Here is a 27,333-nt window from a genome sequence, read left to right as displayed (position 1 = left end):
ACTCACCTGGTGTGGTCGTGGGCTGGGACTGGGCAGCTGTGAAGAGACAAGAGCACGTGAGACACCGCACAGAGCTGCCCCAACCGGACGCAAGGGGGAAGGGTCTGAGCGGGTCAGATGCCATCGATGCTGGTCCCCAGCCACGGAGGGTAGGGCCCGTGACATCCACACCCTGGAAGGACGACCCTCTTCAAAGGGCCAGGCACACCAAGAACATGATTTCCCATGTCAAGGTGATTGGCTCCATGGCTACGAGTGGTGAGCGAGTTGACACAAACCCAACGTGTGCCTTGAGCTTTCAGCCGCTCACCACGGCAGCAACACCGAGGCGTCCAGCCCCCGCCAACATGCCACGGCCGAACTTTCAGGCCTAGGCACGGCTCATGACAAGGTTTGTCTGGCAGTCATTGCAGAAGCAGCTGGCCCATCGCACCACAGACCCGCCGCACGGACCGGGCATCACCCCTCCAGCGGGGGACATGCAGTCAGGGGCTCAGGACCCCAAACCCGCGGCGGCCGTAGCCACACACATACAGGTTGGTCTGCAATCCTAGCCCCGGGCTCCCCGCGAGAGACCCCCGTTCAGCAGGCTGATCACTCGCCGCCACCTGCAATGTTGCAGGAGGGCCAGTAACGGCTTCGCGGGGACTGGCAGTTTGGCACGTGTCCTACTTTGCCATCTCCACACCTGGCAGCCTGACAAAAACTGACACTGACACTGGGGGAGAGTAGAGGAGACGTGAGGAAGACAAGGATGGTATAAAGAGCTTCCAACGATCTGATCCGAACAGGACGTCTCTCTTCCCTACCCGACAGCAAGAGAAACTCCCAACGACGAGAGGCTCACCTGAACAGATGACACTGGCGTCCTCACCATGGGCACAGTTGTGTGAGTTCCAGCCGTTGTGGGGGCAGCGCCACAGGTAGGACTCTTGCCCGGAGCAGCGCACGTTGTCCAGGACAATGGGCCCTGAGCCCTGACCAAAGCGGGCACTTCCCGGGGCCGACACGGCCCAGCCACAGCCCAGCTGCCTGCACACCACGTTGGCGTCATTGATGTCCCAGTCGTCGTCACACACGGTGCCCCAGGAGCCTTGGTACAGGACTTCCACGCGGCCCTGACACCGGTCACCTCCATTCACCAGCCTCAGGGACAAACCTGCCTCGTTCCCTAGCAAGACAAAGAACAAAACCCACTGTCCATGTCTATCTTCTGGCCAAAGGCTTAAGGCTTGGTCCACACTCAAAAGCTTGCTCACGGCCAGTCTTCCCCGGGCATCGTTCCCTTTCGAACTTGCCAAGAGCTTAATCTTCAGCCCATGCACCCTGAGAGCTGAGACACCTAGACAGACCTGTCCAAAGGATGCCACGATGCAGGAAAGGACGCTATGACGCAATGCATGTGAGGAGGAAGACAACCCCCATCCACGCTGGGCATGCTCACGAGGGCATCTTCCAGCCATCGCTGTCAGGCCGAGACCACTGCCCTCTTGGGCAGCTTGTTGGCTTCTGTAGGGTCCTGCCTGGGTTCGGGCAGAGCCCCACGACCTGCTTGCAACGTGGCAAGAAAGGTGGAATACTAGCACGTGGGCCCCCTTCTTCCCAAGGCTACGCTCCACGGCCTGCGAGCCACGAGAGAGGTCTCAGGAGATTGGACAGACCTCCAAGCATTACATTAACCTCCTGCAGAATGGTCAGCACTGAACATCGATCCCACTGGAGTCAGGGGGCTATCCGCATAGCGTCTGACCTGGGATCTGAGAGTCACCTCTTTCTGCTACCAAACACAAACACACACAGAGGGGCAAAGAGAGCAAAGACACACCCCGAGTCTCCTCCTGTGACTTCCATAACCAACCTTTATGTAGAAGGAGAGTGAGCCAGGGGCTTGGGTACGAATATTTACTCCTTGTTGGTCTTATAGGTGGGTAGACAGGGGGCCAGGTACCCAGAAGTCGTGACAGAGGGAAGAGCGAGAGGTAGACATCTCGGGAGGGAGCCTTCGAAAAGAGTGTGTGGCGGGCCTCTTGACCACTGACGCCTGCAATTGTCACCTTGCTGCACAGGCCTGTTGCTCGGCCAGCCCTGTTGGGATGAAGGCTCTGCAGGAGGACCACCTGGTCCGTCCACACCCATCTCGAAACCTGGCGTGTCATTGTCTCCCTCAGAGGGCCCTTGCATCCTACCCACCCTGAGGTACGCATGCCTGAGTGGTGCTGGGTCAACCTGAAATGAGTCAGGTATCCCAGTGCCTGTAACACACCATCACTTGTTACACTTTCACCCCCAGGGCGCTGTTCATCTGCTTTGGATGTATGCACGGGACACAGATGAATCTGAGGGCGTTCCACACAGCGAGCGATGGAGAGAATCCAGCATGCTCTTAGGTCCCTTCAGGAGAAGGGCAGTGGTCATCCGTGCCCACTGTTCCAGCCAACGTGTCGGCCCAGACTGCATTACAGCTGAAATCCAAACACAGAGGCCAGGTCCCTGAACCTGCACGCAGCTGTCTCCTGGGACAGCCTGAAACAACTAGATGAAACCTCCTGGGCTGATGGCCAGACGGGCCTCTGAGAGCTCCAGGTCTCTTTAAGAACCACTGTGGTGACTAACCGACAAGCAGAAACACGGGATACCCATAATTTCGACCAAGAGCGGTGCTTCTCCCTGAGCGCTGAGAAGAAGGATGGGAACCATGAAAAGAGACATTCCCAGTGGGGTCACCTGAGACTCCCCCGGGCAAACTGTAGATTGGGGTGAACGGCTGTGATAGAAAAAATCCTCAAGGCAGACGCAAAAGCACACAGGTGCTCCAACTGGATCAAAGGTTGAAGAAATCAGCCTAATCTCACAAGCAGATGACTCCACGTGTCCTTGGGCAGACACAGCAAGGGCCCTCCATGAATCTCTCAGTCCTCTGGGAGCCCCACCCTACGTCCCACTGCCACTGCCTGCCTTTTGCTGGGCCTGAGGACTGGCTTTCCGGCAGACGGAATGCCACCAGCAGGCCCACGAACACCCTCAGAACCACTGCATCCACGCCACGTGGAAACAGCTAGAATGGGTTGGACAGTTATGCTACGAAGATCCCCAGCCTCTCATCCCAGGTGCCACGCGCTCAGCCTCGACAAGGTTTCACAGGCTTTCTGCAGGGGGCCAAGCTCAGGCCCCGGGGTCCTGGGTGGCTCATCAGTGTTCCATGTACCACTCACCAGCCATTCCCTACATCGATCCCCTTCTCCACTACTATCACTGTCGCCCCCGATGCGCAATCTAGACTGCAATCCTGCTCTCTAGGTTGGCTTCATGCAGGACCCAGAAGCAGAGGGCCACAAAGGAGTGAAGGTGGCTCATCTTTCAACCACATTCCCAAAAGGTGCACCTTGAGAAAAGGGCCCTAGGAAATCAGGTGTGGACTGAGCAGATGATCCAGCTGACAAGCAGGGGGTCATTTTGCCTGCCCACCGAATGGTGAATGCACCTTGTCACCCACAGTGTCACTGATAATCCCAAGCAATTTCTGTCCACAGAAAGAGGGCAGCCGCCCCTGTGGTCCACCTCTGTGGCACTCCAGGGGACAGCTGCGCCCAGGAGACCTAGAGACACAGATATCCAGGAGAGATCGGGTGGGGACCCTGGAGAAAGGAGTGTGTCGGTTCTCAGTATTTGCCATGAGAGTTTGGAAGTTCACCTGAGCAGATGACACTGGCGTCCTCCCCATGGCGACAGTTGTGCGAGTTCCAGCCGTTGTGGGGGCAGCGCCACAGGTAGGACTCTTGCCCGGAGCAGCGCACGTCGTCCAGGACAATGGGCCCTGAGCCCTCACCAAAGCGGGCACTTCCCGGGGCCGACACGGCCCGGCCACAGCCCAGCTGCCTGCACACCACGTCGGCGTCATTGGTGTCCCAGCTGTCGTCACACACGGTGCCCCAGGAGCCTCGGTACAGGACCTCCACGCGGCCCTGACACTGGTCACTTCCATTCACCAGCCTCAGGGACAAACCTGTCTCGTTCCCTAGCAGGAGACAGGAAAGTTATCTTTCTCTTCCTCCCTGGAGGAAAAGCCCCAGGGTCTCAGTGGACAAGAATTACTTCAGGGACCATGACTTCTGCATGCAGGTTAAGGTTGCCCAGCACAGGACTCTCTGAAGCCTGCTCGCCATTATTCCTCATCGAGGGGCTATTCAGATACCCTGGAGGGTCACGCGGTTTACGCATGTGCACAGTTTGGTGGCCCACGATGTCAGCATTGGGATTGCTGACTGGTCATGGGAAGCAGGGGCGAAGGGTGAAAGCCAGCCGCCTGCCTCCCTACCTCGATGACCAACCCAAGCGCCTACATCAAGCCCACAGTTCCTACCCAGCCACCATCAAGAAACCGTCCCAGACCTAGTGCTTGCAGACTCCACCTTCCCCTGACCGTCCTATATCGTGCGCCCTACTACTGGGCCTGAGGGTTCTCGTGAAGGTTCCTTTATGCTGACCACTGACTCGTGTCGCTCTTAAGCCCCGAGCTTGTACTCAATCTGAAACAGTCCGTGAGCCCTCTGAATATGCTACCAGTGGGCAGGACTAACGATCACTGACTCTGAGCTGTGCACACCTACAGCAGCCCGGACCTGTGGGTGGCAGAAAAGAAACACAACACGGCAGCCTTAGGTCTGCCGGCAGGAAGGTCATTTGCCAGGTTCAGCACGACAGCACACCTCATGAGTGATCGGGCTCACCTGGACCCAGCCCTTTGCACCCTGTGAGCTGGGCTGGGGCGTGACCATTGTCTGGTTCGCATTCTTTCAGGCATGCGTTCAATGAGACCTCTGGTCTCCAAAGAAGATGGACACATGCAACAAACCCATGAGAAGACGACCGCTTCCCCTGTTTTCCGTTAGGAAAAGGCAAATCCTATCCACAGAGAGATGACTACAATGAAAGTGACAGAAGAAGTCGTGGCGTTGAGGATGTAGAGAAAGCACAACTTCCAGACACTGCTAATGGCCCCCTACGTTGGCGTGGCTACTGTGGCAAACAGTTCAGTGCTTCCACAAGGAAGAAACATAACGTCATCACTTGACCCACACATTCCACCCCTAGGTATATACCCAGGCGATCTGTAAACAGCTGTTCAAATATCAAAATTGTACACAGCAGTCATGGAAAGGCTATTCAAATGAGTCAACGATAAAATTAATCGACATGGCCTTCAACCGATGCATGGTTTAAAAAAAAAAAAAAGGCTAGGGATTCATGGGGCCACTGTGTACGTGTGCCATCACGGTGAACCTTGAGAGAGTCTGCCATTGAAAGAAGCCAGCCACAAAAGGCCACGTAAGCACGAATCCATTCATACGAAAATGCCAGAGTAAATAAATCCATATTGATAGAAGGCAGACAGGTGATGACCAGAGAGAAATGGGATCGGGTGTGAATGGTAACGGCATGGAATCTTCATCAGGGGCATGAACAATTCTGGAAGTAGATACTGTGACGGTGGCACCGCTCTGACTATCCTAAAAACTGCGGACTCTAGACCTTAGGCTGGAGAATTGGGGGGTAGCGGTTATGCCCAGAGACCCAAAGAGCAGAAAGCAAGCACTATTTGGCCATTGGCTACAGTCCTGAGTCACACAGACCATCATCCCCGTCCTACCGTAGGACTGAAAGAAGCAGGAGCAGACACCCCTACGGTCCCTACGGAAGACGAGCTCCCAGGCTCTGGGGGCAATCCAGGCCCTCTCAGTTGCTCCACGGACACTGCACTGTCAGCACAGAACTGGACCCGAAACCGGAGGACAGCTCCAGAGTAGAGCGCGACATGGCCTGACACCCCTGGGAGAGGCAAGCTTCTGTGCCTGGACTGGGCAAACGTGGGCAGCATTCAGCAGAGAGCACTTGGGACGGAACAAAGCTCTGACAGGGAAGAGCCTCTTTCGGTCAGAAACCGCTTGCCTTGAGTTGTAGGTACAGACACCATCGGTCCTATGAAGTCAAGTGGCCAAGACCCCTGTCCGTGAGGGTCAAGGAGGCCCTAGTAGCACATCTTGTCCCTGTCTCCTGAGGAATAGGACGGTGGCCATGGGGACCCTGACCCGGGAATCAGAGCCCATGCACATGGTTCCGGTGACTCATCTCTTCCCAAGCAGGTATCAGAGGTCTCCCAGCACATGTCAGCCAGAGAATGGGTGACAAACAGAGTCCTTCTCCTGGTGGCATGGGGACCTGGCGCTGGCATCGGCCCCTCCTGTGCACAAAGCACGGCCATAGTGAGCCCGAGCACATCAGAGAAAATGGTGCTAAGACAAGCACTGTGAGCAGCCGGTCCTGGGACTTGTACATCCCGTTGTTCCTGAAGCTAGACCCACCCACCACTGATGTCCTCATTATGGGAGACACTGACTCTCTCCTAGCATAAGACAGGTGGAGCTGGGTTCCGGTCACTTGCGAACAAAAGCATCCTGACTAGTAGATCCCACAACCGGTACGTGGCAGGAAATCATAATTCTTGTGGGGAAACAGAACGCCCCACACTGACTACGGTGGTTAGGGCGGAAGCCGAACCCACATTTAGGAATTTTTCCCTTCGCCAGTTGGTTATGGTGTTGATGATAATATTTCGGCAGGAAATCAAGGATGCTTACCGTACGAAGGACTTGTATACCACCAATCTGGAGAGACAGAGAGAGAGACAGAAACAAAACGTAGAATTAGAAAGGAGGGGGAGTCAATCAAGGTTGGCTCAAGGGACTATCAGGTGGGGCCAGTGGTGGTGATATCTGAGGAGTTCTGCCGGATAGAGGAGAAAGGGGTCTCTGCGAAGAGCCTGCCAAGAGGCAAAATCCCACAGTCGAATGTCCACCACAACGGCAACGAGGTGGTGCCAGGTACAGTGGTAACTGCCGTGCTATCATGACACTGTTGTTGGGAAATGCATCGCGTAGGCTCCACGTGGGGAGTAGGACGTGAAAACATCTCTATTCTCCCAACACATGGAGCGTTTGGTCCAGACAATGCAATCCAGCAGAAATGTTCCCGAGACAGCCTGCCTGTCACCTAAAGTCTTAGTGAGGACTGTGTACCCAGAGGACTCTTATTTCACTGAGCCAGTAAGGACAGTCCGTGTGTTGTCAGCTCAACTGGAAGTGTCTACATAACTGAGAGGGACCAGGGAAGGGCCAGGAGAGACAAAAGCTCCAGAGTCCCCCTTCGAAGTAAAGTTTGGGGCCAGGGCTGGCTTACAAGAGGAGACAGATGCTCAGGAGTCAAGAGGCAGCAGAACTCACCTGGTGTGGTCGTGGGCTGGGACTGGGCAGCTGTGAAGAGACAAGAGCACGTGAGACACCGCACAGAGCTGCCCCAACCGGACGCAAGGGGGAAGGGTCTGAGCGGGTCAGATGCCATCGATGCTGGTCCCCAGCCACGGAGGGTAGGGCCCGTGACATCCACACCCTGGAAGGACGACCCTCTTCAAAGGGCCAGGCACACCAAGAACATGATTTCCCATGTCAAGGTGATTGGCTCCATGGCTACGAGCGGTGAGCGAGTTGACACAAACCCAACGTGTGCCTTGAGCTTTCAGCCGCTCACCACGGCAGCAACACCGAGGCGTCCAGCCCCCGCCAACATGCCACGGCTGAACTTTCAGGCCTAGGCACGGCTCATGACAAGGTTTGTCTGGCAGTCATTGCAGAAGCAGCTGGCCCATCGCACCACAGACCCGCCGCACGGACCGGGCATCACCCCTCCAGCGGGGGACATGCAGTCAGGGGCTCAGGACCCCAAACCCGCGGCGGCCGTAGCCACACACATACAGGTTGGTCCCGGGCTCCCCGCGAGAGACCCCCGTTCAGCAGGCTGATCACTCGCCGCCACCTGCAATGTTGCAGGAGGGCCAGTAACGGCTTCGCGGGGACTGGCAGTTTGGCACGTGTCCTACTTTGCCATCTCCACACCTGGCAGCCTGACAAAAACTGACACTGACACTGGGGGAGAGTAGAGGAGACGTGAGGAAGACAAGGATGGTATAAAGAGCTTCCAACGATCTGATCCGAACAGGACGTCTCTCTTCCCTACCCGACAGCAAGAGAAACTCCCAACGACGAGAGGCTCACCTGAACAGATGACACTGGCGTCCTCACCATGGGCACAGTTGTGCGAGTTCCAGCCGTTGTGGGGGCAGCGCCACAGGTAGGACTCTTGCCCGGAGCAGCGCACGTTGTCCAGGACAATGGGCCCCGAGCCCTGACCAAAGCGGGCACTTCCCGGGGCCGACACGGCCCAGCCACAGCCCAGCTGCCTGCACACCACGTTGGCGTCATTGATGTCCCAGTCGTCGTCACACACGGTGCCCCAGGAGCCTTGGTACAGGACTTCCACGCGGCCCTGACACCGGTCACCTCCATTCACCAGCCTCAGGGACAAACCTGCCTCGTTCCCTAGCAAGACAAAGAACAAAACCCACTGTCCATGTCTATCTTCTGGCCAAAGGCTTAAGGCTTGGTCCACACTCAAAAGCTTGCTCACGGCCAGTCTTCCCCGGGCATCGTTCCCTTTCGAACATGCCAAGAGCTTAATCTTCAGCCCATGCACCCTGAGAGCTGAGACACCTAGACAGACCTGTCCAAAGGATGCCACGATGCAGGAAAGGACGCTATGACGCAATGCATGTGAGGAGGAAGACAACCCCCATCCACGCTGGGCATGCTCACGAGGGCATCTTCCAGCCATCGCTGTCAGGCCGAGACCACTGCCCTGTTGGGCAGCTTGTTGGCTTCTGTAGGGTCCTGCCTGGGTTCGGGCAGAGCCCCACGACCTGCTTGCAACGTGGCAAGAAAGGTGGAATACTAGCACATGGGCCCCCTTCTTCCCAAGGCTACGCTCCACGGCCTGCGAGCCACGAGAGAGGTCTCAGGAGATTGGACAGACCTCCAAGCATTACATTAACCTCCTGCAGAATGGTCAGCACTGAACATCGATCCCACTGGAGTCAGGGGGCTATCCGCATAGCGTCTGACCTGGGATCTGAGAGTCACCTCTTTCTGCTACCAAACACAAACACACACAGAGGGGCAAAGAGAGCAAAGACACACCCCGAGTCTCCTCCTGTGACTTCCATAACCAACCTTTATGTAGAAGGAGAGTGAGCCAGGGGCTTGGGTACGAATATTTACTCCTTGTTGGTCTTATAGGTGGGTAGACAGGGGGGCCAGGTACCCAGAAGTCGTGACAGAGGGAAGAGCGAGAGGTAGACATCTCGGGAGGGAGTCTTCGAAAAGAGTGTGTGGCGGGCCTCTTGACCACTGACGCCTGCAATTGTCACCTTGCTGCACAGGCCTGTTGCTCGGCCAGCCCTGTTGGGATGAAGGCTCTGCAGGAGGACCACCTGGTCCGTCCACACCCATCTCGAAACCTGGCATGTCATTGTCTCCCTCAGAGGGCCCTTGCATCCTACCCACCCTGAGGTATGCATGCCTGAGTGGTGCTGGGTCAACCTGAAATGAGTCAGGTATCCCAGTGCCTGTAACACACCATCACTTGTTACACTTTCACCCCCAGGGCGCTGTTCATCTGCTTTGGATGTATGCACGGGACACAGATGAATCTGAGGGCGTTCCACACAGCGAGCGATGGAGAGAATCCAGCATGCTCTGAGGTCCCTTCAGGAGAAGGGCAGTGGTCATCCGTGCCCACTGTTCCAGCCAACGTGTCGGCCCAGACTGCATTACAGCTGAAATCCAAACACAGAGGCCAGGTCCCTGAACCTGCACGCAGCTGTCTCCTGGGACAGCCTGAAACAACTAGATGAAACCTCCTGGGCTGATGGCCAGACGGGCCTCTGAGAGCTCCAGGTCTCTTTAAGAGCCACTGTGGTGACTAACCGACAAGCAGAAACACGGGATACCCATAATTTCGACCAAGAGCGGTGCTTCTCCCTGAGCGCTGAGAAGAAGGATGGGAACCATGAAAAGAGACATTCCCAGTGGGGTCACCTGAGACTCCCCCGGGCAAACTGTAGATTGGGGTGAACGGCTGTGATAGAAAAAATCCTCAAGGCAGACGCAAAAGCACACAGGTGCTCCAACTGGATCAAAGGTTGAAGAAATCAGCCTAATCTCACAAGCAGATGACTCCACGTGTCCTTGGGCAGACACAGCAAGGGCCCTCCATGAATCTCTCAGTCCTCTGGGAGCCCCACCCTACGTCCCACTGCCATTGCCTGCCTTTTGCTGGGCCTGAGGACTGGCTTTCCGGCAGACGGAATGCCACCAGCAGGCCCACGAACACCCTCAGAACCACTGCATCCACGCCACGTGGAAACAGCTAGAATGGGTTGGACAGTTATGCTACGAAGATCCCCAGCCTCTCATCCCAGGTGCCACGCGCTCAGCCTCGACAAGGTTTCACAGGCTTTCTGCAGGGGGCCAAGCCCAGGCCCCGGGGTCCTGGGTGGCTCATCAGTGTTCCATGTACCACTCACCAGCCATTCCCTACATCGATCCCCTTCTCCACTACTATCACTGTCGCCCCCGATGCGCAATCTAGACTGCAATCCTGCTCTCTAGGTTGGCTTCATGCAGGACCCAGAAGCAGAGGGCCACGAAGGAGTGAAGGTGGCTCATCTTTCAACCACATTCCCAAAAGGTGCACCTTGAGAAAAGGGCCCTAGGAAATCAGGTGTGGACTGAGCAGATGATCCAGCTGACAAGCAGGGGGTCATTTTGCCTGCCCACCGAATGGTGAATGCACCTTGTCACCCACAGTGTCACTGATAATCCCAAGCAATTTCTCTCCACAGAAAGAGGGCAGCCGCCCCTGTGGTCCACCTCTGTGGCACTCCAGGGGACAGCTGCGCCCAGGAGACCTAGAGACACAGATATCCAGGAGAGATCGGGCGGGGACCCTGGAGAAAGGAGTGTGTCGGTTCTCAGTATTTGCCATGAGAGTTTGGAAGTTCACCTGAGCAGATGACACTGGCGTCCTCCCCATGGCGACAGTTGTGCGAGTTCCAGCCGTTGTGGGGGCAGCGCCACAGGTAGGACTCTTGCCCGGAGCAGCGCACGTCGTCCAGGACAATGGGCCCTGAGCCCTCACCAAAGCGGGCACTTCCCGGGGCCGACACGGCCCGGCCACAGCCCAGCTGCCTGCACACCACGTCGGCGTCATTGGTGTCCCAGCTGTCGTCACACACGGTGCCCCAGGAGCCTCGGTACAGGACCTCCACGCGGCCCTGACACTGGTCACTTCCATTCACCAGCCTCAGGGACAAACCTGTCTCGTTCCCTAGCAGGAGACAGGAAAGTTATCTTTCTCTTCCTCCCTGGAGGAAAAGCCCCAGGGTCTCAGTGGACAAGAATTACTTCAGGGACCATGACTTCTGCATGCAGGTTAAGGTTGCCCAGCACAGGACTCTCTGAAGCCTGCTCGCCATTATTCCTCATCGAGGGGCTATTCAGATACCCTGGGGGGTCACGCGGTTTACGCATGTGCACAGTTTGGTGGCCCACAATGTCAGCATTGGGATTGCTGACTGGTCATGGGAAGCAGGGGCGAAGGGTGAAAGCCAGCCGCCTGCCTCCCTACCTCGATGACCAACCCAAGCGCCTACATCAAGCCCACAGTTCCTACCCAGCCACCATCAAGAAACCGTCCCAGACCTAGTGCTTGCAGACTCCACCTTCCCCTGACCGTCCTATATCGTGCGCCCTACTACTGGGCCTGAGGGTTCTCGTGAAGGTTCCTTTATGCTGACCACTGACTCGTGTCGCTCTTAAGCCCCGAGCTTGTACTCAATCTGAAACAGTCCGTGAGCCCTCTGAATATGCTACCAGTGGGCAGGACTAACGATCACTGACTCTGAGCTGTGCACACCTACAGCAGCCCGGACCTGTGGGTGGCAGAAAAAAAACACAACACGGCAGCCTTAGGTCTGCCGGCAGGAAGGTCATTTGCCAGGTTCAGCACGACAGCACACCTCATGAGTGATCGGGCTCACCTGGACCCAGCCCTTTGCACCCTGTGAGCTGGGCTGGGGCGTGACCATTGTCTGGTTCGCATTCTTTCAGGCATGCGTTCAATGAGACCTCTGGTCTCCAAAGAAGATGGACACATGCAACAAACCCATGAGAAGACGACCGCTTCCCCTGTTTTCCGTTAGGAAAAGGCAAATCCTATCCACAGAGAGATGACTACAATGAAAGTGACAGAAGAAGTCGTGTCGTTGAGGATGTAGAGAAAGCACAACTTCCAGACACTGCTAATGGCCCCCTACGTTGGCGTGGCTACTGTGGCAAACAGTTCAGTGCTTCCACAAGGAAGAAACATAACGTCATCACTTGACCCACACATTCCACCCCTAGGTATATACCCAGGCGATCTGTAAACAGCTGTTCAAATATCAAAATTGTACACAGCAGTCATGGAAAGGCTATTCAAATGAGTCAACGATAAAATTAATCGACATGGCCTTCAACCGATGCATGGTTTAAAAAAACAAAAAAGGCTAGGGATTCATGGGGCCACTGTGTACGTGTGCCATCACGGTGAACCTTGAGAGAGTCTGCCATTGAAAGAAGCCAGCCACAAAAGGCCACGTGAGCACGAATCCATTCATACGAAAATGCCAGAGTAAATAAATCCTTATTGATAGAAGGCAGACAGGTGATGACCAGAGAGAAATGGGATTGGGTGTGAATGGTAACGGCATGGAATCTTCATCAGGGGCATGAACAATTCTGGAAGTAGATACTGTGACGGTGGCACCGCTCTGACTATCCTAAAAACTGCGGACTCTAGACCTTAGGCTGGAGAATTGGGGGGTAGCGGTTATGCCCGGAGACCCAAAGAGCAGAAAGCAAGCACTATTTGGCCATTGGCTACAGTCCTGAGTCACACAGACCATCATCCCCGTCCTACCGTAGGACTGAAAGAAGCAGGAGCAGACACCCCTACGGTCCCTACGGAAGACGAGCTCCCAGGCTCTGGGGGCAATCCAGGCCCTCTCAGTTGCTCCACGGACACTGCACTGTCAGCACAGAACTGGACCCGAAACCGGAGGACAGCTCCAGAGTAGAGCGTGACATGGCCTGACACCCCTGGGAGAGGCAAGCTTCTGTGCCTGGACTGGGCAAATGTGGGCAGCATTCAGCAGAGAGCACTTGGGACGGAACAAAGCTCTGACAGGGAAGAGCCTCTTTCGGTCAGAAACCGCTTGCCTTGAGTTGTAGGTACAGACACCATCGGTCCTATGAAGTCAAGTGGCCAAGACCCCTGTCCGTGAGGGTCAAGGAGGCCCTAGTAGCACATCTTGTCCCTGTCTCCTGAGGAATAGGACGGTGGCCATGGGGACCCTGACCCGGGAATCAGAGCCCATGCACATGGTTCCGGTGACTCATCTCTTCCCAAGCAGGTATCAGAGGCCTCCCAGCACATGTCAGCCAGAGAATGGGTGACAAACAGAGTCCTTCTCCTGGTGGCATGGGGACCTGGCGCTGGCATCGGCCCCTCATGTGCACAAAGCACGGCCATAGTGAGCCCGAGCACATCAGAGAAAATGGTGCTAAGACAAACACTGTGAGCAGCCGGTCCTGGGACTTGTACATCCCGTTGTTCCTGAAGCTAGACCCACCCACCACTGATGTCCTCATTATGGGAGACACTGACTCTCTCCTAGCATAAGACAGGTGGAGCTGGGTTCCGGTCACTTGCGAACAAAAGCATCCTGACTAGTAGATCCCACAACCGGTACGTGGCAGGAAATCATAATTCTTGTGGGGAAACAGAACGCCCCACACTGACTACGGTGGTTAGGGCGGAAGCCGAACCCACATTTAGGAATTTTTCCCTTCGCCAGTTGGTTATGGTGTTGATGATAATATTTCGGCAGGAAATCAAGGATGCTTACCGTACGAAGGACTTGTATACCACCAATCTGGAGAGACAGAGAGAGAGAGACAGAAACAAAACGTAGAATTAGAAAGGAGGGGGAGTCAATCAAGGTTGGCTCAAGGGACTATCAGGTGGGGCCAGTGGTGGTGATATCTGAGGAGTTCTGCCGGATAGAGGAGAAAGGGGTCTCTGCGAAGAGCCTGCCAAGAGGCAAAATCCCACAGTCGAATGTCCACCACAACGGCAACGAGGTGGTGCCAGGTACAGTGGTAACTGCCGTGCTATCATGACACTGTTGTTGGGAAATGCATCGCGTAGGCTCCACGTGGGGAGTAGGACGTGAAAACATCTCTATTCTCCCAACACATGGAGCGTTTGGTCCAGACAATGCAATCCAGCAGAAATGTTCCCGAGACAGCCTGCCTGTCACCTAAAGTCTTAGTGAGGACTGTGTACCCAGAGGACTCTTATTTCACTGAGCCAGTAAGGACAGTCCGTGTGTTGTCAGCTCAACTGGAAGTGTCTACATAACTGAGAGGGACCAGGGAAGGGCCAGGAGAGACAAAAGCTCCAGAGTCCCCCTTCGAAGTAAAGTTTGGGGCCAGGGCTGGCTTACAAGAGGAGACAGATGCTCAGGAGTCAAGAGGCAGCAGAACTCACCTGGTGTGGTCGTGGGCTGGGACTGGGCAGCTGTGAAGAGACAAGAGCACGTGAGACACCGCACAGAGCTGCCCCAACCGGACGCAAGGGGGAAGGGTCTGAGCGGGTCAGATGCCATCGATGCTGGTCCCCAGCCACGGAGGGTAGGGCCCGTGACATCCACACCCTGGAAGGACGACCCTCTTCAAAGGGCCAGGCACACCAAGAACATGATTTCCCATGTCAAGGTGATTGGCTCCATGGCTACGAGCGGTGAGCGAGTTGACACAAACCCAACGTGTGCCTTGAGCTTTCAGCCGCTCACCACGGCAGCAACACCGAGGCGTCCAGCCCCCGCCAACATGCCACGGCTGAACTTTCAGGCCTAGGCACGGCTCATGACAAGGTTTGTCTGGCAGTCATTGCAGAAGCAGCTGGCCCATCGCACCACAGACCCGCCGCACGGACCGGGCATCACCCCTCCAGCGGGGGACATGCAGTCAGGGGCTCAGGACCCCAAACCCGCGGCGGCCGTAGCCACACACATACAGGTTGGTCCCGGGCTCCCCGCGAGAGACCCCCGTTCAGCAGGCTGATCACTCGCCGCCACCTGCAATGTTGCAGGAGGGCCAGTAACGGCTTCGCGGGGACTGGCAGTTTGGCACGTGTCCTACTTTGCCATCTCCACACCTGGCAGCCTGACAAAAACTGACACTGACACTGGGGGAGAGTAGAGGAGACGTGAGGAAGACAAGGATGGTATAAAGAGCTTCCAACGATCTGATCCGAACAGGACGTCTCTCTTCCCTACCCGACAGCAAGAGAAACTCCCAACGACGAGAGGCTCACCTGAACAGATGACACTGGCGTCCTCACCATGGGCACAGTTGTGCGAGTTCCAGCCGTTGTGGGGGCAGCGCCACAGGTAGGACTCTTGCCCGGAGCAGCGCACGTTGTCCAGGACAATGGGCCCCGAGCCCTGACCAAAGCGGGCACTTCCCGGGGCCGACACGGCCCAGCCACAGCCCAGCTGCCTGCACACCACGTTGGCGTCATTGATGTCCCAGTCGTCGTCACACACGGTGCCCCAGGAGCCTTGGTACAGGACTTCCACGCGGCCCTGACACCGGTCACCTCCATTCACCAGCCTCAGGGACAAACCTGCCTCGTTCCCTAGCAAGACAAAGAACAAAACCCACTGTCCATGTCTATCTTCTGGCCAAAGGCTTAAGGCTTGGTCCACACTCAAAAGCTTGCTCACGGCCAGTCTTCCCCGGGCATCGTTCCCTTTCGAACATGCCAAGAGCTTAATCTTCAGCCCATGCACCCTGAGAGCTGAGACACCTAGACAGACCTGTCCAAAGGATGCCACGATGCAGGAAAGGACGCTATGACGCAATGCATGTGAGGAGGAAGACAACCCCCATCCACGCTGGGCATGCTCACGAGGGCATCTTCCAGCCATCGCTGTCAGGCCGAGACCACTGCCCTGTTGGGCAGCTTGTTGGCTTCTGTAGGGTCCTGCCTGGGTTCGGGCAGAGCCCCACGACCTGCTTGCAACGTGGCAAGAAAGGTGGAATACTAGCACATGGGCCCCCTTCTTCCCAAGGCTACGCTCCACGGCCTGCGAGCCACGAGAGAGGTCTCAGGAGATTGGACAGACCTCCAAGCATTACATTAACCTCCTGCAGAATGGTCAGCACTGAACATCGATCCCACTGGAGTCAGGGGGCTATCCGCATAGCGTCTGACCTGGGATCTGAGAGTCACCTCTTTCTGCTACCAAACACAAACACACACAGAGGGGCAAAGAGAGCAAAGACACACCCCGAGTCTCCTCCTGTGACTTCCATAACCAACCTTTATGTAGAAGGAGAGTGAGCCAGGGGCTTGGGTACGAATATTTACTCCTTGTTGGTCTTATAGGTGGGTAGACAGGGGGCCAGGTACCCAGAAGTCGTGACAGAGGGAAGAGCGAGAGGTAGACATCTCGGGAGGGAGTCTTCGAAAAGAGTGTGTGGCGGGCCTCTTGACCACTGACGCCTGCAATTGTCACCTTGCTGCACAGGCCTGTTGCTCGGCCAGCCCTGTTGGGATGAAGGCTCTGCAGGAGGACCACCTGGTCCGTCCACACCCATCTCGAAACCTGGCATGTCATTGTCTCCCTCAGAGGGCCCTTGCATCCTACCCACCCTGAGGTATGCATGCCTGAGTGGTGCTGGGTCAACCTGAAATGAGTCAGGTATCCCAGTGCCTGTAACACACCATCACTTGTTACACTTTCACCCCCAGGGCGCTGTTCATCTGCTTTGGATGTATGCACGGGACACAGATGAATCTGAGGGCGTTCCACACAGCGAGCGATGGAGAGAATCCAGCATGCTCTGAGGTCCCTTCAGGAGAAGGGCAGTGGTCATCCGTGCCCACTGTTCCAGCCAACGTGTCGGCCCAGACTGCATTACAGCTGAAATCCAAACACAGAGGCCAGGTCCCTGAACCTGCACGCAGCTGTCTCCTGGGACAGCCTGAAACAACTAGATGAAACCTCCTGGGCTGATGGCCAGACGGGCCTCTGAGAGCTCCAGGTCTCTTTAAGAGCCACTGTGGTGACTAACCGACAAGCAGAAACACGGGATACCCATAATTTCGACCAAGAGCGGTGCTTCTCCCTGAGCGCTGAGAAGAAGGATGGGAACCATGAAAAGAGACATTCCCAGTGGGGTCACCTGAGACTCCCCCGGGCAAACTGTAGATTGGGGTGAACGGCTGTGATAGAAAAAATCCTCAAGGCAGACGCAAAAGCACACAGGTGCTCCAACTGGATCAAAGGTTGAAGAAATCAGCCTAATCTCACAAGCAGATGACTCCACGTGTCCTTGGGCAGACACAGCAAGGGCCCTCCATGAATCTCTCAGTCCTCTGGGAGCCCCACCCTACGTCCCACTGCCATTGCCTGCCTTTTGCTGGGCCTGAGGACTGGCTTTCCGGCAGACGGAATGCCACCAGCAGGCCCACGAACACCCTCAGAACCACTGCATCCACGCCACGTGGAAACAGCTAGAATGGGTTGGACAGTTATGCTACGAAGATCCCCAGCCTCTCATCCCAGGTGCCACGCGCTCAGCCTCGACAAGGTTTCACAGGCTTTCTGCAGGGGGCCAAGCCCAGGCCCCGGGGTCCTGGGTGGCTCATCAGTGTTCCATGTACCACTCACCAGCCATTCCCTACATCGATCCCCTTCTCCACTACTATCACTGTCGCCCCCGATGCGCAATCTAGACTGCAATCCTGCTCTCTAGGTTGGCTTCATGCAGGACCCAGAAGCAGAGGGCCACGAAGGAGTGAAGGTGGCTCATCTTTCAACCACATTCCCAAAAGGTGCACCTTGAGAAAAGGGCCCTAGGAAATCAGGTGTGGACTGAGCAGATGATCCAGCTGACAAGCAGGGGGTCATTTTGCCTGCCCACCGAATGGTGAATGCACCTTGTCACCCACAGTGTCACTGATAATCCCAAGCAATTTCTCTCCACAGAAAGAGGGCAGCCGCCCCTGTGGTCCACCTCTGTGGCACTCCAGGGGACAGCTGCGCCCAGGAGACCTAGAGACACAGATATCCAGGAGAGATCGGGCGGGGACCCTGGAGAAAGGAGTGTGTCGGTTCTCAGTATTTGCCATGAGAGTTTGGAAGTTCACCTGAGCAGATGACACTGGCGTCCTCCCCATGGCGACAGTTGTGCGAGTTCCAGCCGTTGTGGGGGCAGCGCCACAGGTAGGACTCTTGCCCGGAGCAGCGCACGTCGTCCAGGACAATGGGCCCTGAGCCCTCACCAAAGCGGGCACTTCCCGGGGCCGACACGGCCCGGCCACAGCCCAGCTGCCTGCACACCACGTCGGCGTCATTGGTGTCCCAGCTGTCGTCACACACGGTGCCCCAGGAGCCTCGGTACAGGACCTCCACGCGGCCCTGACACTGGTCACTTCCATTCACCAGCCTCAGGGACAAACCTGTCTCGTTCCCTAGCAGGAGACAGGAAAGTTATCTTTCTCTTCCTCCCTGGAGGAAAAGCCCCAGGGTCTCAGTGGACAAGAATTACTTCAGGGACCATGACTTCTGCATGCAGGTTAAGGTTGCCCAGCACAGGACTCTCTGAAGCCTGCTCGCCATTATTCCTCATCGAGGGGCTATTCAGATACCCTGGGGGGTCACGCGGTTTACGCATGTGCACAGTTTGGTGGCCCACAATGTCAGCATTGGGATTGCTGACTGGTCATGGGAAGCAGGGGCGAAGGGTGAAAGCCAGCCGCCTGCCTCCCTACCTCGATGACCAACCCAAGCGCCTACATCAAGCCCACAGTTCCTACCCAGCCACCATCAAGAAACCGTCCCAGACCTAGTGCTTGCAGACTCCACCTTCCCCTGACCGTCCTATATCGTGCGCCCTACTACTGGGCCTGAGGGTTCTCGTGAAGGTTCCTTTATGCTGACCACTGACTCGTGTCGCTCTTAAGCCCCGAGCTTGTACTCAATCTGAAACAGTCCGTGAGCCCTCTGAATATGCTACCAGTGGGCAGGACTAACGATCACTGACTCTGAGCTGTGCACACCTACAGCAGCCCGGACCTGTGGGTGGCAGAAAAAAAACACAACACGGCAGCCTTAGGTCTGCCGGCAGGAAGGTCATTTGCCAGGTTCAGCACGACAGCACACCTCATGAGTGATCGGGCTCACCTGGACCCAGCCCTTTGCACCCTGTGAGCTGGGCTGGGGCGTGACCATTGTCTGGTTCGCATTCTTTCAGGCATGCGTTCAATGAGACCTCTGGTCTCCAAAGAAGATGGACACATGCAACAAACCCATGAGAAGACGACCGCTTCCCCTGTTTTCCGTTAGGAAAAGGCAAATCCTATCCACAGAGAGATGACTACAATGAAAGTGACAGAAGAAGTCGTGTCGTTGAGGATGTAGAGAAAGCACAACTTCCAGACACTGCTAATGGCCCCCTACGTTGGCGTGGCTACTGTGGCAAACAGTTCAGTGCTTCCACAAGGAAGAAACATAACGTCATCACTTGACCCACACATTCCACCCCTAGGTATATACCCAGGCGATCTGTAAACAGCTGTTCAAATATCAAAATTGTACACAGCAGTCATGGAAAGGCTATTCAAATGAGTCAACGATAAAATTAATCGACATGGCCTTCAACCGATGCATGGTTTAAAAAAACAAAAAAGGCTAGGGATTCATGGGGCCACTGTGTACGTGTGCCATCACGGTGAACCTTGAGAGAGTCTGCCATTGAAAGAAGCCAGCCACAAAAGGCCACGTGAGCACGAATCCATTCATACGAAAATGCCAGAGTAAATAAATCCTTATTGATAGAAGGCAGACAGGTGATGACCAGAGAGAAATGGGATTGGGTGTGAATGGTAACGGCATGGAATCTTCATCAGGGGCATGAACAATTCTGGAAGTAGATACTGTGACGGTGGCACCGCTCTGACTATCCTAAAAACTGCGGACTCTAGACCTTAGGCTGGAGAATTGGGGGGTAGCGGTTATGCCCGGAGACCCAAAGAGCAGAAAGCAAGCACTATTTGGCCATTGGCTACAGTCCTGAGTCACACAGACCATCATCCCCGTCCTACCGTAGGACTGAAAGAAGCAGGAGCAGACACCCCTACGGTCCCTACGGAAGACGAGCTCCCAGGCTCTGGGGGCAATCCAGGCCCTCTCAGTTGCTCCACGGACACTGCACTGTCAGCACAGAACTGGACCCGAAACCGGAGGACAGCTCCAGAGTAGAGCGTGACATGGCCTGACACCCCTGGGAGAGGCAAGCTTCTGTGCCTGGACTGGGCAAATGTGGGCAGCATTCAGCAGAGAGCACTTGGGACGGAACAAAGCTCTGACAGGGAAGAGCCTCTTTCGGTCAGAAACCGCTTGCCTTGAGTTGTAGGTACAGACACCATCGGTCCTATGAAGTCAAGTGGCCAAGACCCCTGTCCGTGAGGGTCAAGGAGGCCCTAGTAGCACATCTTGTCCCTGTCTCCTGAGGAATAGGACGGTGGCCATGGGGACCCTGACCCGGGAATCAGAGCCCATGCACATGGTTCCGGTGACTCATCTCTTCCCAAGCAGGTATCAGAGGCCTCCCAGCACATGTCAGCCAGAGAATGGGTGACAAACAGAGTCCTTCTCCTGGTGGCATGGGGACCTGGCGCTGGCATCGGCCCCTCATGTGCACAAAGCACGGCCATAGTGAGCCCGAGCACATCAGAGAAAATGGTGCTAAGACAAACACTGTGAGCAGCCGGTCCTGGGACTTGTACATCCCGTTGTTCCTGAAGCTAGACCCACCCACCACTGATGTCCTCATTATGGGAGACACTGACTCTCTCCTAGCATAAGACAGGTGGAGCTGGGTTCCGGTCACTTGCGAACAAAAGCATCCTGACTAGTAGATCCCACAACCGGTACGTGGCAGGAAATCATAATTCTTGTGGGGAAACAGAACGCCCCACACTGACTACGGTGGTTAGGGCGGAAGCCGAACCCACATTTAGGAATTTTTCCCTTCGCCAGTTGGTTATGGTGTTGATGATAATATTTCGGCAGGAAATCAAGGATGCTTACCGTACGAAGGACTTGTATACCACCAATCTGGAGAGACAGAGAGAGAGACAGAAACAAAACGTAGAATTAGAAAGGAGGGGGAGTCAATCAAGGTTGGCTCAAGGGACTATCAGGTGGGGCCAGTGGTGGTGATATCTGAGGAGTTCTGCCGGATAGAGGAGAAAGGGGTCTCTGCGAAGAGCCTGCCAAGAGGCAAAATCCCACAGTCGAATGTCCACCACAACGGCAACGAGGTGGTGCCAGGTACAGTGGTAACTGCCGTGCTATCATGACACTGTTGTTGGGAAATGCATCGCGTAGGCTCCACGTGGGGAGTAGGACGTGAAAACATCTCTATTCTCCCAACACATGGAGCGTTTGGTCCAGACAATGCAATCCAGCAGAAATGTTCCCGAGACAGCCTGCCTGTCACCTAAAGTCTTAGTGAGGACTGTGTACCCAGAGGACTCTTATTTCACTGAGCCAGTAAGGACAGTCCGTGTGTTGTCAGCTCAACTGGAAGTGTCTACATAACTGAGAGGGACCAGGGAAGGGCCAGGAGAGACAAAAGCTCCAGAGTCCCCCTTCGAAGTAAAGTTTGGGGCCAGGGCTGGCTTACAAGAGGAGACAGATGCTCAGGAGTCAAGAGGCAGCAGAACTCACCTGGTGTGGTCGTGGGCTGGGACTGGGCAGCTGTGAAGAGACAAGAGCACGTGAGACACCGCACAGAGCTGCCCCAACCGGACGCAAGGGGGAAGGGTCTGAGCGGGTCAGATGCCATCGATGCTGGTCCCCAGCCACGGAGGGTAGGGCCCGTGACATCCACACCCTGGAAGGACGACCCTCTTCAAAGGGCCAGGCACACCAAGAACATGATTTCCCATGTCAAGGTGATTGGCTCCATGGCTACGAGCGGTGAGCGAGTTGACACAAACCCAACGTGTGCCTTGAGCTTTCAGCCGCTCACCACGGCAGCAACACCGAGGCGTCCAGCCCCCGCCAACATGCCACGGCTGAACTTTCAGGCCTAGGCACGGCTCATGACAAGGTTTGTCTGGCAGTCATTGCAGAAGCAGCTGGCCCATCGCACCACAGACCCGCCGCACGGACCGGGCATCACCCCTCCAGCGGGGGACATGCAGTCAGGGGCTCAGGACCCCAAACCCGCGGCGGCCGTAGCCACACACATACAGGTTGGTCTGCAATCCTAGCCCCGGGCTCCCCGCGAGAGACCCCCGTTCAGCAGGCTGATCACTCGCCGCCACCTGCAATGTTGCAGGAGGGCCAGTAACGGCTTCGCGGGGACTGGCAGTTTGGCACGTGTCCTACTTTGCCATCTCCACACCTGGCAGCCTGACAAAAACTGACACTGACACTGGGGGAGAGTAGAGGAGACGTGAGGAAGACAAGGATGGTATAAAGAGCTTCCAACGATCTGATCCGAACAGGACGTCTCTCTTCCCTACCCGACAGCAAGAGAAACTCCCAACGACGAGAGGCTCACCTGAACAGATGACACTGGCGTCCTCACCATGGGCACAGTTGTGCGAGTTCCAGCCGTTGTGGGGGCAGCGCCACAGGTAGGACTCTTGCCCGGAGCAGCGCACGTTGTCCAGGACAATGGGCCCTGAGCCCTGACCAAAGCGGGCACTTCCCGGGGCCGACACGGCCCAGCCACAGCCCAGCTGCCTGCACACCACGTTGGCGTCATTGATGTCCCAGTCGTCGTCACACACGGTGCCCCAGGAGCCTTGGTACAGGACTTCCACGCGGCCCTGACACCGGTCACCTCCATTCACCAGCCTCAGGGACAAACCTGCCTCGTTCCCTAGCAAGACAAAGAACAAAACCCACTGTCCATGTCTATCTTCTGGCCAAAGGCTTAAGGCTTGGTCCACACTCAAAAGCTTGCTCACGGCCAGTCTTCCCCGGGCATCGTTCCCTTTCGAACATGCCAAGAGCTTAATCTTCAGCCCATGCACCCTGAGAGCTGAGACACCTAGACAGACCTGTCCAAAGGATGCCACGATGCAGGAAAGGACGCTATGACGCAATGCATGTGAGGAGGAAGACAACCCCCATCCACGCTGGGCATGCTCACGAGGGCATCTTCCAGCCATCGCTGTCAGGCCGAGACCACTGCCCTGTTGGGCAGCTTGTTGGCTTCTGTAGGGTCCTGCCTGGGTTCGGGCAGAGCCCCACGACCTGCTTGCAACGTGGCAAGAAAGGTGGAATACTAGCACATGGGCCCCCTTCTTCCCAAGGCTACGCTCCACGGCCTGCGAGCCACGAGAGAGGTCTCAGGAGATTGGACAGACCTCCAAGCATTACATTAACCTCCTGCAGAATGGTCAGCACTGAACATCGATCCCACTGGAGTCAGGGGGCTATCCGCATAGCGTCTGACCTGGGATCTGAGAGTCACCTCTTTCTGCTACCAAACACAAACACACACAGAGGGGCAAAGAGAGCAAAGACACACCCCGAGTCTCCTCCTGTGACTTCCATAACCAACCTTTATGTAGAAGGAGAGTGAGCCAGGGGCTTGGGTACGAATATTTACTCCTTGTTGGTCTTATAGGTGGGTAGACAGGGGGCCAGGTACCCAGAAGTCGTGACAGAGGGAAGAGCGAGAGGTAGACATCTCGGGAGGGAGTCTTCGAAAAGAGTGTGTGGCGGGCCTCTTGACCACTGACGCCTGCAATTGTCACCTTGCTGCACAGGCCTGTTGCTCGGCCAGCCCTGTTGGGATGAAGGCTCTGCAGGAGGACCACCTGGTCCGTCCACACCCATCTCGAAACCTGGCGTGTCATTGTCTCCCTCAGAGGGCCCTTGCATCCTACCCACCCTGAGGTATGCATGCCTGAGTGGTGCTGGGTCAACCTGAAATGAGTCAGGTATCCCAGTGCCTGTAACACACCATCACTTGTTACACTTTCACCCCCAGGGCGCTGTTCATCTGCTTTGGATGTATGCACGGGACACAGATGAATCTGAGGGCGTTCCACACAGCGAGCGATGGAGAGAATCCAGCATGCTCTGAGGTCCCTTCAGGAGAAGGGCAGTGGTCATCCGTGCCCACTGTTCCAGCCAACGTGTCGGCCCAGACTGCATTACAGCTGAAATCCAAACACAGAGGCCAGGTCCCTGAACCTGCACGCAGCTGTCTCCTGGGACAGCCTGAAACAACTAGATGAAACCTCCTGGGCTGATGGCCAGACGGGCCTCTGAGAGCTCCAGGTCTCTTTAAGAGCCACTGTGGTGACTAACCGACAAGCAGAAACACGGGATACCCATAATTTCGACCAAGAGCGGTGCTTCTCCCTGAGCGCTGAGAAGAAGGATGGGAACCATGAAAAGAGACATTCCCAGTGGGGTCACCTGAGACTCCCCCGGGCAAACTGTAGATTGGGGTGAACGGCTGTGATAGAAAAAATCCTCAAGGCAGACGCAAAAGCACACAGGTGCTCCAACTGGATCAAAGGTTGAAGAAATCAGCCTAATCTCACAAGCAGATGACTCCACGTGTCCTTGGGCAGACACAGCAAGGGCCCTCCATGAATCTCTCAGTCCTCTGGGAGCCCCACCCTACGTCCCACTGCCATTGCCTGCCTTTTGCTGGGCCTGAGGACTGGCTTTCCGGCAGACGGAATGCCACCAGCAGGCCCACGAACACCCTCAGAACCACTGCATCCACGCCACGTGGAAACAGCTAGAATGGGTTGGACAGTTATGCTACGAAGATCCCCAGCCTCTCATCCCAGGTGCCACGCGCTCAGCCTCGACAAGGTTTCACAGGCTTTCTGCAGGGGGCCAAGCCCAGGCCCCGGGGTCCTGGGTGGCTCATCAGTGTTCCATGTACCACTCACCAGCCATTCCCTACATCGATCCCCTTCTCCACTACTATCACTGTCGCCCCCGATGCGCAATCTAGACTGCAATCCTGCTCTCTAGGTTGGCTTCATGCAGGACCCAGAAGCAGAGGGCCACGAAGGAGTGAAGGTGGCTCATCTTTCAACCACATTCCCAAAAGGTGCACCTTGAGAAAAGGGCCCTAGGAAATCAGGTGTGGACTGAGCAGATGATCCAGCTGACAAGCAGGGGGTCATTTTGCCTGCCCACCGAATGGTGAATGCACCTTGTCACCCACAGTGTCACTGATAATCCCAAGCAATTTCTGTCCACAGAAAGAGGGCAGCCGCCCCTGTGGTCCACCTCTGTGGCACTCCAGGGGACAGCTGCGCCCAGGAGACCTAGAGACACAGATATCCAGGAGAGATCGGGTGGGGACCCTGGAGAAAGGAGTGTGTCGGTTCTCAGTATTTGCCATGAGAGTTTGGAAGTTCACCTGAGCAGATGACACTGGCGTCCTCCCCATGGCGACAGTTGTGCGAGTTCCAGCCGTTGTGGGGGCAGCGCCACAGGTAGGACTCTTGCCCGGAGCAGCGCACGTCGTCCAGGACAATGGGCCCTGAGCCCTCACCAAAGCGGGCACTTCCCGGGGCCGACACGGCCCGGCCACAGCCCAGCTGCCTGCACACCACGTCGGCGTCATTGGTGTCCCAGCTGTCGTCACACACGGTGCCCCAGGAGCCTCGGTACAGGACCTCCACGCGGCCCTGACACTGGTCACTTCCATTCACCAGCCTCAGGGACAAACCTGTCTCGTTCCCTAGCAGGAGACAGGAAAGTTATCTTTCTCTTCCTCCCTGGAGGAAAAGCCCCAGGGTCTCAGTGGACAAGAATTACTTCAGGGACCATGACTTCTGCATGCAGGTTAAGGTTGCCCAGCACAGGACTCTCTGAAGCCTGCTCGCCATTATTCCTCATCGAGGGGCTATTCAGATACCCTGGAGGGTCACGCGGTTTACGCATGTGCACAGTTTGGTGGCCCACGATGTCAGCATTGGGATTGCTGACTGGTCATGGGAAGCAGGGGCGAAGGGTGAAAGCCAGCCGCCTGCCTCCCTACCTCGATGACCAACCCAAGCGCCTACATCAAGCCCACAGTTCCTACCCAGCCACCATCAAGAAACCGTCCCAGACCTAGTGCTTGCAGACTCCACCTTCCCCTGACCGTCCTATATCGTGCGCCCTACTACTGGGCCTGAGGGTTCTCGTGAAGGTTCCTTTATGCTGACCACTGACTCGTGTCGCTCTTAAGCCCCGAGCTTGTACTCAATCTGAAACAGTCCGTGAGCCCTCTGAATATGCTACCAGTGGGCAGGACTAACGATCACTGACTCTGAGCTGTGCACACCTACAGCAGCCCGGACCTGTGGGTGGCAGAAAAGAAACACAACACGGCAGCCTTAGGTCTGCCGGCAGGAAGGTCATTTGCCAGGTTCAGCACGACAGCACACCTCATGAGTGATCGGGCTCACCTGGACCCAGCCCTTTGCACCCTGTGAGCTGGGCTGGGGCGTGACCATTGTCTGGTTCGCATTCTTTCAGGCATGCGTTCAATGAGACCTCTGGTCTCCAAAGAAGATGGACACATGCAACAAACCCATGAGAAGACGACCGCTTCCCCTGTTTTCCGTTAGGAAAAGGCAAATCCTATCCACAGAGAGATGACTACAATGAAAGTGACAGAAGAAGTCGTGGCGTTGAGGATGTAGAGAAAGCACAACTTCCAGACACTGCTAATGGCCCCCTACGTTGGCGTGGCTACTGTGGCAAACAGTTCAGTGCTTCCACAAGGAAGAAACATAACGTCATCACTTGACCCACACATTCCACCCCTAGGTATATACCCAGGCGATCTGTAAACAGCTGTTCAAATATCAAAATTGTACACAGCAGTCATGGAAAGGCTATTCAAATGAGTCAACGATAAAATTAATCGACATGGCCTTCAACCGATGCATGGTTTAAAAAAAAAAAAAAGGCTAGGGATTCATGGGGCCACTGTGTACGTGTGCCATCACGGTGAACCTTGAGAGAGTCTGCCATTGAAAGAAGCCAGCCACAAAAGGCCACGTGAGCACGAATCCATTCATACGAAAATGCCAGAGTAAATAAATCCTTATTGATAGAAGGCAGACAGGTGATGACCAGAGAGAAATGGGATTGGGTGTGAATGGTAACGGCATGGAATCTTCATCAGGGGCATGAACAATTCTGGAAGTAGATACTGTGACGGTGGCACCGCTCTGACTATCCTAAAAACTGCGGACTCTAGACCTTAGGCTGGAGAA

The 27,333-nt window shown here is 55.8% G+C and overlaps 1 protein-coding gene across 1 annotated transcript in view; it reads right to left on the bottom strand.

Moving 5' to 3' along the window:
• The window catches only part of DMBT1 (deleted in malignant brain tumors 1), a 93,250-nt gene that overhangs the window by 23,324 nt on the left and 42,593 nt on the right, over positions 1–27,333 (bottom strand). The window contains exons 21-35 of the mRNA XM_045040780.1: positions 25,482–25,805; positions 22,638–22,961; positions 21,797–21,826; positions 21,155–21,181; positions 18,211–18,534; positions 15,367–15,690; positions 14,539–14,568; positions 13,895–13,921; positions 10,951–11,274; positions 8,106–8,429; positions 7,278–7,307; positions 6,636–6,662; positions 3,692–4,015; positions 848–1,171; positions 7–36 (exon numbers count right to left, since the gene is read on the bottom strand). Of these exons, the coding sequence (XP_044896715.1) occupies positions 7–36; positions 848–1,171; positions 3,692–4,015; positions 6,636–6,662; positions 7,278–7,307; positions 8,106–8,429; positions 10,951–11,274; positions 13,895–13,921; positions 14,539–14,568; positions 15,367–15,690; positions 18,211–18,534; positions 21,155–21,181; positions 21,797–21,826; positions 22,638–22,961; positions 25,482–25,805 (2,793 nt within the window). The remainder of the gene's footprint in view (positions 1–6; positions 37–847; positions 1,172–3,691; positions 4,016–6,635; positions 6,663–7,277; positions 7,308–8,105; positions 8,430–10,950; positions 11,275–13,894; positions 13,922–14,538; positions 14,569–15,366; positions 15,691–18,210; positions 18,535–21,154; positions 21,182–21,796; positions 21,827–22,637; positions 22,962–25,481; positions 25,806–27,333) is intronic.

The sequence above is a fragment of the Felis catus genome, chromosome D2 (genome assembly GCF_018350175.1).
Source record: "Felis catus isolate Fca126 chromosome D2, F.catus_Fca126_mat1.0, whole genome shotgun sequence".
Lineage (NCBI taxonomy): Eukaryota > Metazoa > Chordata > Mammalia > Carnivora > Felidae > Felis > Felis catus.
The sequence above is the reverse complement of the archived record's forward strand: the minus strand, read 5'-3'. Positions and strand labels throughout refer to the sequence as shown.